At 35.5% G+C, this 14,070-nt stretch overlaps 3 protein-coding genes across 3 annotated transcripts; 2 read left to right on the top strand and 1 right to left on the bottom strand.

Annotated features, from left to right (window-relative positions):
• Nucleotides 1–1,108: 1,108 nt before the first annotated feature.
• LOC111808325 (auxin transporter-like protein 3) lies at nt 1,109–4,190 on the bottom strand. The gene is made up of 8 exons (XM_023694244.2): nt 3,963–4,190; nt 3,675–3,860; nt 3,486–3,598; nt 3,199–3,382; nt 2,238–2,335; nt 1,954–2,161; nt 1,622–1,879; nt 1,109–1,547 (listed from the first exon to the last, which is right to left on the bottom strand). The coding sequence occupies exons 1-8, from the start codon at nt 4,119–4,121 to the stop codon at nt 1,353–1,355; spliced, it is 1,401 nt and encodes a 466-aa protein (XP_023550012.2). The 5' UTR covers nt 4,122–4,190; the 3' UTR covers nt 1,109–1,352.
• A 4,386-nt stretch (nt 4,191–8,576) lies between these two features.
• On the top strand, nt 8,577–9,723 carry LOC111808612 (Pathogenesis-related thaumatin superfamily protein). Its single transcript, XM_023694702.2, has 3 exons — nt 8,577–8,655; nt 8,732–9,392; nt 9,492–9,723. Exons 1-3 carry the CDS (start codon nt 8,607–8,609, stop codon nt 9,628–9,630), a joined length of 849 nt encoding a protein of 282 aa, XP_023550470.2. The 5' UTR covers nt 8,577–8,606; the 3' UTR covers nt 9,631–9,723.
• An 828-nt stretch (nt 9,724–10,551) lies between these two features.
• On the top strand, nt 10,552–13,313 carry LOC111808613 (ubiquitin-fold modifier 1). The gene is made up of 4 exons (XM_023694703.2): nt 10,552–10,710; nt 10,817–10,914; nt 12,159–12,191; nt 13,107–13,313. Exons 1-4 carry the CDS (start codon nt 10,637–10,639, stop codon nt 13,172–13,174), a joined length of 273 nt encoding a protein of 90 aa, XP_023550471.1. The 5' UTR covers nt 10,552–10,636; the 3' UTR covers nt 13,175–13,313.
• The last annotated feature ends 757 nt before the right edge of the window (nt 13,314–14,070 follow it).

The raw sequence follows: 14,070 nt of genomic DNA, 5'->3' as shown, positions 1-14,070 counted from the left end.
TTCTTTTTCCCCATAAAAGAAGCCTTTAGAAAAAAAATATATATATAATTATTGGACAAAAATTCAATAAATACTTTCAAAATTAAAACAACAAACCAACCATAGTTCCAAGCTTCGTTTGATTAGAATTTAATCAAACAGTCCTTCGCTAGCGGATATTATCCTCTTCGGGATTTTCTTTAAGGTTTTAAAATGCGTATGCTAAGTAGAGATTTCCAGATTTTTATAACGAATGTTTCGTTTTCCTCTCCAACCAATGTGAGATCTCATAATCCACCTCTATTGGGGGCTCAGCGTCTCACTGATACATCACCCGATATCTGGCTCTGATATCATTTATAACAGCTCAAGCCCACCACTAGCAAATATTGTCATATTCAGGCTTTCCCTTTTGAGCTTCCCTTCAAAATTTTAAAATGTGTCCGTTAAAGCGTGATGTCGTACATTAGTTGAGGAGGAGAACAAAATACTATTTAGAAGGGCATGGAAACCTTCCTGCCCTCGGGAAAGCCCAAAAAGAACAATATCTGCTAGCGGTGGATCTGGGCCGTTACATAAAGAGAGGTTTCCACATTCATGTAAGGAATGCTTCGTTTTTCTCTCCAACCAATATGGAATCTCACACCATTACTCGAGGGCAGAGTAGAAGATATGACCAAAGAAGCTCGTGTATTTATAACAAGAAATTATAAGATTTGAGCAATAGTGAGAAACCTACTCGATAAATTAAAAAATAATGTCATTCCAAAAGTCGATAGTTTGATCTATTTCCCCGTAACTACATTTCGAGCTCGCATCAAACAAGTTTTTAAACTTTCAATTTTGTAGCTAATACGTTCTAAAACATTAAAAAAAGTATGCAATATAAGTTCCCGAACTTTTGCTTTTGTATCTAAGAACTCGACGAACATTCATTATTTCTTATTCTTGTTTAAAAAGTTCATTATCTCAACATGTATAAATTTCAATAATTTGTAGTGTTGAAGACAGCTAGTTGGGGACAGTGTCCTCTCATTCTGTAGACGAACACAAACGACTTCTTTCATCTGTCGTTTATACAAACAACAACCAGACAACAACACCAAGCGAATCAAACGGATCAAACGGATCAAATGATGAATAGAATCTCATATTCATGAAGAACAAGACTTAACAGAGTTCTTAATATCAAAAAGGGAAAGCTAAAGGACTCACCAGCTACAAACTCAGCTGGAGTGTCTGTGTAGGGGTGGCCGACATTGCCATCACACCTTGTCTTAAAATCATCACCAATACATCAAAAAAGGAAGAAAAATTTAAGGGATTCCCAATCTCTTTACACACAAACATACTTATGTTCACTTTATCTCAGCTCAGTGCTTGGGAGAAGGGCACTGATAGCACTTGGTGAATAGCCCAAATGTGCTAACTTGATGAACAAAGTTGAGCATGCTAGCCCACCCTCCAAACCCAAATCCCACAATCAGGACCCACCCCACCACAAATATGTTCACAGAGTATAGCCCTGCCCAGCCACCCAACAATGATGGAGCTCTCTCCACTGCATTCTGTATAGAGAAAAAAGGTGTTAGAAAGTTAAGAGAAAATGAATTGTGAATTGGAACAAAAGAAACTGAGTAACCTCTCTGGCTGATGGAGAAGCAAAAGTGACCATGTGAGCTAAAGCAGGGATTATGTAGACGGTGAAGCTAACGAGAAGGGATCCGACCGTCGAGTTGATCGGTCCGAAGAACGGGAAAATGATTGCGAGAAACCATATCGGTATCACAACGGGTAGTCTCGTGAGAGCTCTCTTGATCAAGCTCTTTGTTTCATGTACTCTTAAGAATTTCTCCCACACAAAGTAGAGAGGTGTGCAGGCGAATCCAAATGTTATGAACTGTATAATCAAAGCCACATTGATAATGGAAATCTCAATTCAAATAGGATTGTTTTTTTGTTTAAGAATGTTACCTGATGGATGAGCATGAGGATGACGGCAGTGTCTCTAAAGCCATTCCTTGGGAGCAAAGCAAGAGCGTTTGAATGGGTTAAGAGGTCATCGCCAAAAGCCCAATAGACAGCTGAAGCTGATGGCAGTGTCAGTGTAAGCACGTAGAGCGTTGCCATCAAGTAAATGAGCTTGAATTTCTGGGGCTTCCACATGGCATGCATTATCTCCCTACATGAACATGAAAATTGAATACAAATTTGGTGGAAATGAATGTAGTTCTAAAGTTATGTTTTGAAATGCTTACACTGTTACAGCATGTCCTCCAAAGGTGTAAAGAATGTTGGTAGCCCCAGTGAAGTACAGAACCATTTTACTAGGCCCTGAGTGCTTCACTCCCTCAACCTTCACATAACAAAAAGCAAACAGGATTACTTCTTCTTCTTCTTGTTGTTCTTTCTATTTCAATGAAACCCAGTTTGATATTTTGATTTAGATAGCTTTTTCCTTTACGATAACCGTCCAAGCCACCGTGAGATCCCACATCGGTTGGAGAGGGGAACGAAACATTACTAGTAAGGGTGTGGAAACGTCTCCCTAACAAACGCGTTTTAAAACCATTAGGCTGATGGCGATATGTAACGGACTAAAACGGTAAAAGTGGCTTGGGCTGTTACAAATGGTATCATTGTCATGCATTGGGTAGTACGCCAAAGAGAACGTTGGGTCCTGAAGGGAGATGGATTGTGAGATCTCATATCGGTTGGAGAGGAAACGAAACATATTTTATTATAAGGGGGTGTGGAAACCTCTCTGTAGCAGACACGTTTTAAAACCGTAAGACGGGATAAAGCGGACAATATCACTAGCAATGGCTTGGACTGTTACAAATGGTATCGGAGCTAGACACTGGGAGGTGTGTCAGTGAGGATGCTGGGCTTGAAGAAAGGTGGATTGTGAGATCTCAATTGGTTGGAGAGGGGAACGAAGCATTCTTTATTATAAGGGTGTGAAAACCTCTCCCTAGTAGACGCATCTTAAAACCGTGAGACTAACGGCGATACGTATCGTACTAGCGTGGCTAGGGGTGTTACACAGCTCAACCATAAGAACAGTCTCATTCATTCCTGAAAAACATCTTCTATACTACAACCAATTAAGATCTGTTCATATTGTTGCAGAACCAAACAAGCAGGAAGAACATAATTTGAGATTGTAAAACACTAAAGAAATGAAAATCGAGGATATTAATGATCTTATTATCGTACCTGTCCGTGGATAAGGGAAGCAACGGTCATATACCAAGCAGTGTAAGTAGTCATCACAAGACCAAGAAACGACCAAATTCTGTAATTGTGAAAAGAAGGAATGAAGACAGTGGTAGCACAGCAAGCGCCAAAGATATACGTCCAAGTCCTCTTGTCCAAATTGTCGTTTATATAATAGATATTACTGCAAAACCAAACCCATCAAAGTCGTGTGAAAAAACACAGACAATTATTGTTCTCGTTCTTGTTCGTGTTCGTGTTCGTGTTCGTGTTCTTGTTAAAACTACCTCGCACAAGCTATCAGCTGAATCACAGATCCAAAGAGGAGAAAAGTGCAGTTAAAAAACAAGCCCACATTTCTCCAGTGTTTCCCAAGCAACCCATCAAGAACTTCAAACCACTGCAGAGGACAAAATCAGGCGTTTTGGTAAAAGAAAACGAGAGATTTCAAAAGAAAATGGGTATTAAGAACTTACCTGAATGACATGGTTTCTGAAATCAACCTTCTCCCGTTCCTTTCTGGTTCGATATTCAACGTAAAGAACACTAATAAGATAAGCAGTCCAGCTTCCCATTAGACCATAGAAGAGCTGGAAGAGAATCCCAGAAAGCATTCCCAGTTGGGAGAATGAATATGGAAGTGTGAGTAGCACTTGAGCGACCTGTAAAACGCCAAAATCGACCCAGAAAACCATGAGGAACTCAAGAACAGAGAGAACAGAGAAATGGGTATTGAAAGAACAACAAAATGGAGGAATATTTGCCTGATTTGAAGCACAGCTGAACCAAGCATCATAAACAGAGCCGCCATGCCAGAAGAGTGCGGAGAGCTTGGACTTAGTGGAGCTTGAAGAATCAGCTTCTTCTCTCTCCATTTCAACGTAATTGCCTGCGATTACGGTTTCAACTTTCTCGGAAGCCATTAGCGCGCGTTGGCGAAGGAATGGATGGATGCAGAGGGTTTAAATAGAGAAGAGGGGGAGTTTGATTATGATGTTCATAAATTGATGAAATGGGTTGTTTTTAATTTGAATTATTAGGGGTAATAAGTTTAAAAGGAGATATTTTTTGATGGGATGAAATGAAATTGAGGGGCTTTGAAACTGGGCTATGATATTGTCCGCATGAGCGCTCATAACTTTGCTTTGGGCTTCTCTAAAAGGCACACACGACTCTCCACAATAGTATCCACAATAGTATGATATTGTCCACTTTGAACATGAGCGCTCATCCCACAATAGTATGATATTGTCCACTTTGAACATGAGCGCTCATGGCTTTGCTTTTAGGTTCTCCAGAAGCACACACGCCTCTCCTCTCCTCATGACTTGCTTTTGGGTGGGTATTATGGAGCGGTTTCAATCAATTGAAACTCTTTTATTTATTTATTTATTTATTTTAAAGAGAAGGGTAAATGAAAAGGAACGTTTTAAAGGAAGTTCTTTCACATGTGGGCTTTAAAAGCAGAGTTTATGGGCCAGGCCTAGCATGCAGTGCACGAGCGGGTTGGCCCACTATGCCCATTATCTCTCTCATTTGAATTTAGCAAAGCCTATTAATTTTTTTTTTCAATAATTACATCAAAATTAAGTTGGATTAAAAAAAATAATTAAGTTTGTAAATGTTAGTATTCTCCACTTGTATAATAAAATAATTAAAAAATAAACTTGATTTTATTGAAATTAATAAACAAATTAATATAAAAAATGTTAGCTATAATATGTTAGATACATGTGACTCGACCGGTTAATAATCCAAATCATAAATGATGCGAATTATTAAATAATCGAAGTTGAGTCGTTTTGAACTCCTACGAATTGGCTTCACGAGATTTAGTCCATTGTTTTTTGTGGGATATTATTGAGAATTCGGAATTAGGTTACCGAAATATTTTTGTAATAATTTTTTCAATGAGTCAATTATACAAGTTGGTATTTTATTGTTTTGCTATAGATCAATAATTTTAATTTTTGGAAAGTATCGTGATCATCTAATAATAATAATTTAATTTTTTTTTTAATAAATTACTTTGAGACGTGATTCTAACAACATATTGTAGAGTTGATCCATAGACGTGGTTCTCGAATCTATGAACTGAGATTTTTTTGAAACTCACACCGAAGAAAAGAAAAGAGTTAAACAAGAACATAAAAAAAAAAAAAAAACACTAAGTGACTTCGAATAAAGTTTTTTTTGTATAATAATTTTGTGTCCACCAATCGATTATTATTAGTAAAAAATAGGGAGCAGAACCAATAAATATTTTTATTTTCATATAAAATTTATTTTCGGTAGAATATGTAAAAATTGTGGTGCAACGTGTCTTGTTTGATTTGTCCGTTGATGTATTACGGTAATATACTAACAAACATAATGTAAATTTTTTTTTTTTTTTTGAAAAACAATAGCATAAAGGTAGAATTTAAAAATAAAACCAACTTTTTTTAAAAAATAAAAAAAATATAATTTTGGAAGATGGAGGGAATGATTGCATTAAGGGTAAGGTTAGTGGTAAATATGATTAGTGTGACAACTGGCTTCGCCATTAAACTAAAATTCCCACGTGGACCCCACTGCATGTCTTCCTTTTGCTTGGGTTAAGTGGTCCCCACTCTTTTCCTATTCTTAATCATGATATTAAGTGCTTCTTAAATCATATATTTTAGATAATTGACATTAATTACGTTGGTAATGTTTATATTAGAAAGGATGAGGTGGATAATAAATCCACGTAATTAAATAATTAAATTAAACATTTATCTTTTTATCTAATCATGACATTATAAAAAAATTATACTTAGAAAAAGTCGCATGAGTGGCTTTTCGATGAACGAAATATTAGTAATGTAAAATCTACGACTCACTTGTATGTTGGGGACTTCTATGCAATTTATTTATATTTTCAAGTCAGAATTCGTAATTCAATATTATTTTGGACCACTTTGCAAAATAAATATATTTATAAATAACGTAGTTTTATAAAATATTATGAAAAAGGAAAAAATGGATAAAAAAATTTCCAATATTTATAAAAACTATGGTCTAAAAATTTTAAGTAAATATGATTTTTAGAATATTAATACTAATCAACAGCTTGGATTGGTCATTATTTCTTCCAAAGCATCACTTTAACGGTGATGATGATGTTGACCTAATCCCTAACCCTACACGTCAAAAACATTTTATATTGTAATTTTTGTTCAAATAAATCATTTCATTGCAAATTTAATATTTTCAATGATACATTGATAAGATTTTGAATTGCTTGCTAGTCACATGTAATGTAACTGTAATATATATAAATATATATTTTTTTAGTTAAATTACAATTAAAATTTTAAAATGGTGTTTAATTTTAATTTTTTAATATATTATGATTATATTATTGAAGAATTATATGGTAAGGTAAGCCGAGTGTCACGGTCATGCTTGTCATGCTCGTCTAAGGCGTGTTGCCCATGACACCGAGCTACCTTGTATATATGTAATATAGAATTAGATTGGAGAAGTTAATAAAAAAATATTTATTATAAACATAAAAGTAAAAATTCAGCTACATATTAAAATAACCATTGAAAAACGTTTTTTTTTTTAATCTGATGTCTCGTGTTTCCGTAGACAAAGCTTTACTTTTTACTAGCTGATGAAACAAACCATTTACAAATCCAAAGAAAATATTTGTTATGGAATACGAAAACGTTCGGTAAAGTTCCTTAAACCTAAACTTAAAATGTTTTCTTCTTCTTTCGGTTTCTTCTTCGCTATTTTCCCAACATCGCACTCTCTTGCTCATTGGCTTCTTCTTCTTTACTATGATGTCGTCGTCTCTTTCCATTTTTGTGTTCAGTGCAATTCTCTTTTTGTTCATTGCTTTTCAACGTCAATAATTTATCTCTTCTTCGTCGTCATTGTTGTTATCATAGTCGTCGTCGTCATCTTCTTCTCGCTCACTCTGTCGTCTCCTCTTCTTCTTCTACTTAGCCTCCTTTGTCCCTATTCGTCTGTCTTTGTAAATTTTATAAATGACAGAGAACAAATTTTTAATTTAACCTAATTTTATAAATAAGCTTAGACAGTTGATTTGAAAATAAAGTATTTGAATTATAGCGACCCAATTAGCATAACTTTAGCTTCGTAGCGCACATGACATAATGTAGCTTTGGTTGTACCGACCTAAGCTAGGGTCCAACATTATGCTCAAAATCAAATTGGGGTATTTCATTCACTTTAATTTTGATCCCTTTGGTACCATTTGCTTTCAAAGCCAACCCACTAAGGTACTACTAATTTTATTCACTTTTTCTTACAAATTATAGAATCCTTCATCTAACTACTTTAGTAACGATTTGTAAAGCTTGAGCGTTTGATTAACTTTGGCTAAGAAAGAAGTGAGCATAAGTACATAAGTGAGAACAATTATTTTCATTGATATGAGACGTTCGGGTGAAACGGAAGATAATACCATGAGGGCTTGTGCCCAAACTGAAAAATATCATACTTTACTTAAACTTTACTTAAACGATCCGAATCAAATTAGTGAACTAGTAACCTCATTTAGATTAAAGTTTTGATCAAGGTGTCACTGGACATTTTGAACCCAAATAACTTTTACTGACTAATGAACTCAATCCAACCAAACAATAGATTTTTTTAGAGGGGGCGAGGTCAGTTCAGGTTATTTAGCATTATTCATTTAAATGTTTATTTTTACCAGTAGTTTTTTTTTATTTGTTCGTTCGTTCTTGTTCTTGGAGAATGAATGAAAAAAATAAATATATGTAAAGATAATTGTATGATGAAAAAAAAAATGTATGTTGTTTAAAGTAACAATAAACTCAATCTAGTTTTGAGAATATTAGGTAAATCCACTGTACATATCTATGGTACTAGATATTTGCTTATAATAAAAGATCAAATATGATATATATTGAATTATTTTAAGAACACATTCGGTAAAGTTTTCATTTATTTGAACTCAAATCAACCCAAACCGTAAATAAGTTGAGTTGGGTCATCCAATATTTTGAACGCCCTTAATTTTGAATCATTCTCATCTTTGTTTGAAATCTCGATTTAAACTAAAAAAACGTCTTTAACTACTAAACTATCCTCGCTCGAACCAAGCACGAAAGGGAAGAAATCAAAAGTATTGGGCTTTATGCATTATGGAGTGGGCTTTAAGAGATTAATTGGAAGCATGGAGGAAGGTTTGAATAAACTTGATGTAATGGGTCAGGAAAGGAATCTTTTCTAAACCTAGAAAGCGCTTTCCCAAAATGCCCAACTTTTGGCCTTCCAAGTTATCTTCCCTCCACACGTATTCTATTCATCCCCTCATTTTGGTCACATATATATATATATATACTTCCCAACTTCCTTGCATTATCCACCCAAAAAAACCTTCGAATATGGCTTATATTTCTCATTTTTTCTTTATTTTAATTCTTATTTTGTCGGGTAATTTTATTTTTTTTACGAATTTGATCATAGCTCAGCTGAATGAGGTAATAAAATACACATTTGAACATGGCAGGAGGGAGAACGGAGAGTGCACGAGTTTTCACCGTAATAAACAACTGCAAGGAAACAATATGGCCGGCGATAACTCCGGGAGACGGTTTCAACGGCGGCGGTTTTGAACTAAAACGCGGTCAGTCAATCGTTTTCAAAGCGCCGGTGGGGTGGTCGGGCCGGATATGGGGTCGAACCGGGTGCAACTTCGACCGGAACGGATATGGGCAGTGTCAAACCGGAGCCTGTGGGACAACGCTCAAATGCAAAGCGTCGGGGAAGACACCAGCGTCGCTAGCGGAGTTCACACTTCAGGCGCAGGATTTTTACGACGTGAGCTTGGTGGATGGGTTTAATTTGCCGATGGTGATCACGCCGATCAATGGCACCGGAAAATGCGGCGTGGCTGGGTGCGATGGCGATTTGAGAGGTGATTGCCCGGCGGAATTGGCTGTAAAATCGAACGGGAAAGTTGTCGGGTGCCGGAGCGCGTGCGACGTGTTTGATAAAGATGAGTATTGTTGTAGAGGTGTTTATGGGAATCCGGTGACTTGCCAGCCCACGTTTTACTCGAAGAAGTTTAAGGATGCGTGTCCGACAGCGTATAGCTACGCTTACGATGATCCGACAAGCATTTTCACCTGCTCCGCCGCTGATTATGTCGTCAGCTTCTGCTCCAAGAGGTACAAATTAATTCAGCTTTTAATTAAATTTTAAAAATAAGACAATAATATTTATAAGCTTAATTAAAATAATAATAATAAGGTTGAAAATCATGGCAGGGCGCAGCCGGTGTGCACTTACCATAACCACAAGCTCGTTTGCAGTGGATCAAAGGGCTTGAAATCCGTGGTGGGCGGAGGATGGTGGGCTCTAATGGCGGCTATTCTATTTCTCGTTAATTCGTCGGTTATTTTTTAACGTTGAGGCTACGTGATTTTCATATTGTTTATGTATTTTATTTTTAGTTATTTATTTTGTGTTTGTGATTTAGCTCATCAATTTTTTTCTTAATTTGACTTGTATTTTTTTTTTAATAGAATTTTATTTTCGAGTTTAACAAAAATGGAACTTATTATAGATTAATTTTAAGATTTATTGAAAATTAAAAATAATTGGAATAAAAAAACGAGTAAAAATCATTAAAATTATATTAAAGAAAGTGAAAAAAAAAATCTATTAAAATACCTAGAATTAGTAATTATAGGGATTAACATAGTATTAGTGAATTTAATTTAGGAGTATAAATCAAAATTTTATAATATTTAGCGAATATCAAATATGATATTAAAAAATAATATACAGATTAAATTAATAAAAATATCAAACTTTACATTTTATCTAAAATTATTTATGATTTTAAATTTTTTTTTAATAATATCCTCACATTTAAAAAAAAATACTAAATAATTTGTTTTTTAAAAAATATTTTAAAACTTAAAAAATGTTATTAAACTTTTAAAATTTCATTAATATTTTTTAAAAAAAAAATTCAATAATATCCTTAACATTTATTTAAATTTTTTTATCTCTTTAATTCTAAAATAATAATAGTAAAAAGAAATTTAAATTTTTTTTAAATTTAAAAGTTATATATATATATATATATATGTTAGTAGTAAATGAGTAATAAAAATACTTTTATATATATATATATATTAGTAGTAAATGAGTAATAAAAATACTTGTAAATTTTGCACTATGTCTCAACCTTCAAATGTTTGGACAACATATAATATAACAAAAAATAATAATAATAATTTAATAATACCGTTTAAACCTTAAAATATATATAAAATAATAAAAAAATAATCAAAGCTTTAAATACGATATCGGACGAATTTGCACGCCGTACCTATAAAATTCATACAAGAATCTCCTCCAAAATCAACGAGTTTCAACTTTCATCACATCACAGACCTCGAAAATGGCGGGTGCCGGCGGCGGAAAGGTCTCCTTCAAAGTCACTCTCACCTCAGACCCCAAGCTCCCATTTAAAGTGTTCGTGATCTTAAACCCTTGATTTTTAAGCTCCTAGGGTTTTCCTCTTTCCTTGCCCAGTATTAAGATCCAATCTCATCGTTTTTTCGATTTCTTTGTCTCTCAGGTTTAGCGTTCCAGAGGCCGCGCCCTTCACCGCTGTCCTCAAATTTGCCGCTGAAGAATTTAAGGTGCCCCCGCAAACTAGCGCCATCATCACCAATGGTAATTGATTACCTCCGTGTTGATTTATTCGTTGAATTTTGATTCGATTGTGATTGGAATCTGCATGCGTGAAATTTCTTTGTAATTAACTATTTGAGATCTGCCGATCACCGATACGTGTGGTTCTAGAAATGAAAATTGGCGTTGAGTTCCTTAAGATGGTTGGCGTGCCCTCAATCGCACGAAGCGTGAAGTCTTTTTTTGAGAAACGAGTATTAGTAATTGGATGTGTGGAGATTGGGTCAGTATTAGTCAAAACACGAAATAGGGAATGGACCTCTGCTTGTCCACTTTGAGTATCTTAATTTTTGGATATTGTCCCTTATTTATATATCCACGTTCTATATCTTTCCTAGCGAAAGCCACTCTGGGACTTTTGTCACACTCCAATATCTCCTCTCTCAACTTCAGATTGCTGGGATTGCCTTTTCTTTCTTGATGAAAGGTTGGGCTGTTTCCTGTTGGAAAACATAAATTGTTCATTAACCTGTCCACATTACTTCATTGATGGAGGATTTCCATCATCATCATCTTTTGTATTCAAGGTATATTATTGTTTCTGATTTGGATTTGATTGGTCTGAAGCTTCAAGTATCAAAAAGATCGTCGACGGTAGTTTAATATCAGAAAAATTGGATGTCAGTCATACAAACTGTTACATGTTTGGAGATTGTTATTATTATGCTATAGGTAATCTTTGATGTTAGTCAAGCTTGCCTACATTGTGCCTTCGTATCTTTGATCCTGTTATGAGATGTGCTTCTGATTTTTTTCGGTTTTTATGTCAGAGAGAATTCCCTTAATTGTAGTTTTTACTTTACGAGTACTAATATTGAAACAGAAGTTCCTAAGCTTTTCTTCCCAGATAAAAGAAAAACTGATACCTTTGAACTTGGGAATAGTTGAGCTAATCTTGCTACTGCTTGAAGCTTGAACTAATTATCTGCAGTTTTTTCATGATTTCACTGATATCTTGTGGCAGAAGATGGGTCAGAGATTGTGCTTTAGAGTTTGTAAACTACGAGATATGGACTGTGGTCATGTTTCTGTCCTTGTTAGTCATTTTAATATTTGATAGAATTGACGTTGTTAGATGGGAGATGCTTTATGCACAGTTAATTTTCTGCGGGAAAGATTTTAAGAATCCAAGCGAACATGTGCGTTTAGATGTGCTGATATTATGGTATCACTTCAATCATTTAGCCTCTCATTTTATGTGTCTAACATGATTCAAATGATTGCAGATGGCGTTGGAATAAATCCTCAACAAAGTGCTGGTAAGCTGATTCATGGCCCTATTCTCTCTTACAATTTATTGTCCTTGCTTCTGTTCTGCTCATTTTTTCATGTTATTTAAACTTTCCCAACTATAGAAAGCATGTGCTGAACTGCCTAATGTAGAAACAGTTAAAAAAAAAAAAAAAAAAGCTCAAGTTCCATGATGATATATGGCTGGAGGTGTGTGAGATCTCATATCGGTGGGGAATGAAACATTCCTTATAAAGGTCTAAAAACATCTCCTTAGTAGGCGCGTTTTAAAACCTTGAAGGGAAACCCATAAGGGAAAGCAGGACAATATCTGCTAGTGGTGGATTTGGGCCGTTACAAATGGTATTAGAGCCAAACACGGGGCGGTGTGCCAGCGAGGACACTGAGCCCCCAAGGGGGTGGATTGGCAAGGGGAACGAAGCATTCCTTATAAGAGTGTGGAAAACCTCTCCTTAGTAGACGCGTTTTATAACCTTGAGGGGAAGTCTGGAAGGAAAAGTCAGAAGAGGACAATTTCTGCTAGCGGTGGGTTTGAGTCATTACAAGGTGATTACATGTGATTCTGTAAGTGGTGACAAGGTGTTTGAATTTGTCAACCAAATCCACCGCCATTTTGCTGAAGCTAAAACAGAACTATTGATATTGTCTTCTTCTTTTAACCCCCATCTGGAATGTTAAGAGCCTCCTTTAAAACTCAAAATCAGATTTTATATCTTCTTTTATTCTTCCCGGATTACATCCTACGAGGTACTTCCTCAAGCATGAGATAACATTTTGTTTATGTTAGTATAAAATTTGAACTTCTTCATTGATATTACTATTTGTTTATACATATTCCTAGGGCTGAGGCAACTCAGTGAAGCTTGAGGCGATAATAATATTCCATTTGCTGTTGAAACTTACGGTTGACGTGCCTTTTGCAGGCAATGTGTTCCTCAAGCATGGCTCTGAATTGCGCCTGATTCCTCGTGATAGGGTTGGAGCTGCCTGATCTCTGCGAATGTAAACTCCAAACCCTTTATCTATTGGCTTAATTTGCTGGGAGAATTTCATACTTGTTTATCACATTATTGTAACTCATTAGAACCAATCTGCCTAATTAAATAAATGAGCCTCCTTATTTTGGAATACTTTCCTTGTTTCCTTTTTCTCTTTACTTGGAACGCTCCTACTTATAAAAATTCAAACGATAGATCTGGAAAATCTTGAAATTGAATGACTATATAAAAATTAAATTCAAAATGCCTAAAAAAGAAAGTAACAGTTTGGAACTATATATCAAGCTCCAACAAGGTCTGTTTTATCTTCCTGCCAATTTTAGACATCCTCTACATTGGCAAGGCAACGGCTCTGGAAATGCTCTGCCCAAACAAGGTACCTTGTGGTCCTTGTCCATGGTAGACGACCCTTCATTTCCTTGTGGAGTCCAAGAAACTTTGATATGTGTGCATGTTGAGCTCCTATGTAGACGTCAAAAGTAGAACACAGTAACACCCCAGCCTCTCCATGTTCAAATTTGCAAAATTTCCCGCTTTGTACCTCTCATTAAGCTGTACGAACATTCCTGCAAGAGGATTGTATAATTCCCGCCTTTTTGTTACTCATGTATGCCAACTGCATGCATAGTGCCACTGCGACAAGTATGTGAAATGTGGAAGCTTGACTGATGCCGTAAAACCTATTCAACCACCCATTTAGTCAAGCGGGATAGAATGGATTTTTCCAAAAACAAACAACATGATTGCTGGGGCCCCGACAAGATCAGAAGGGCTAACTGCACTTACAGTACCCCGTGAGTCTGCTAATTCTCTCCCCACTTCTGTTTCGATCTAGATTCAGTATTTTATATGTTATCGAACATGTTCTAGAAATGTTTTGCTTTAATAA

This window comes from Cucurbita pepo, chromosome 13, assembly GCF_057944985.1.
Source record: "Cucurbita pepo subsp. pepo isolate OVF chromosome 13, ASM5794498v1, whole genome shotgun sequence".
NCBI lineage: Eukaryota > Viridiplantae > Streptophyta > Magnoliopsida > Cucurbitales > Cucurbitaceae > Cucurbita > Cucurbita pepo.
The sequence above is the reverse complement of the archived record's forward strand: the minus strand, read 5'-3'. Positions and strand labels throughout refer to the sequence as shown.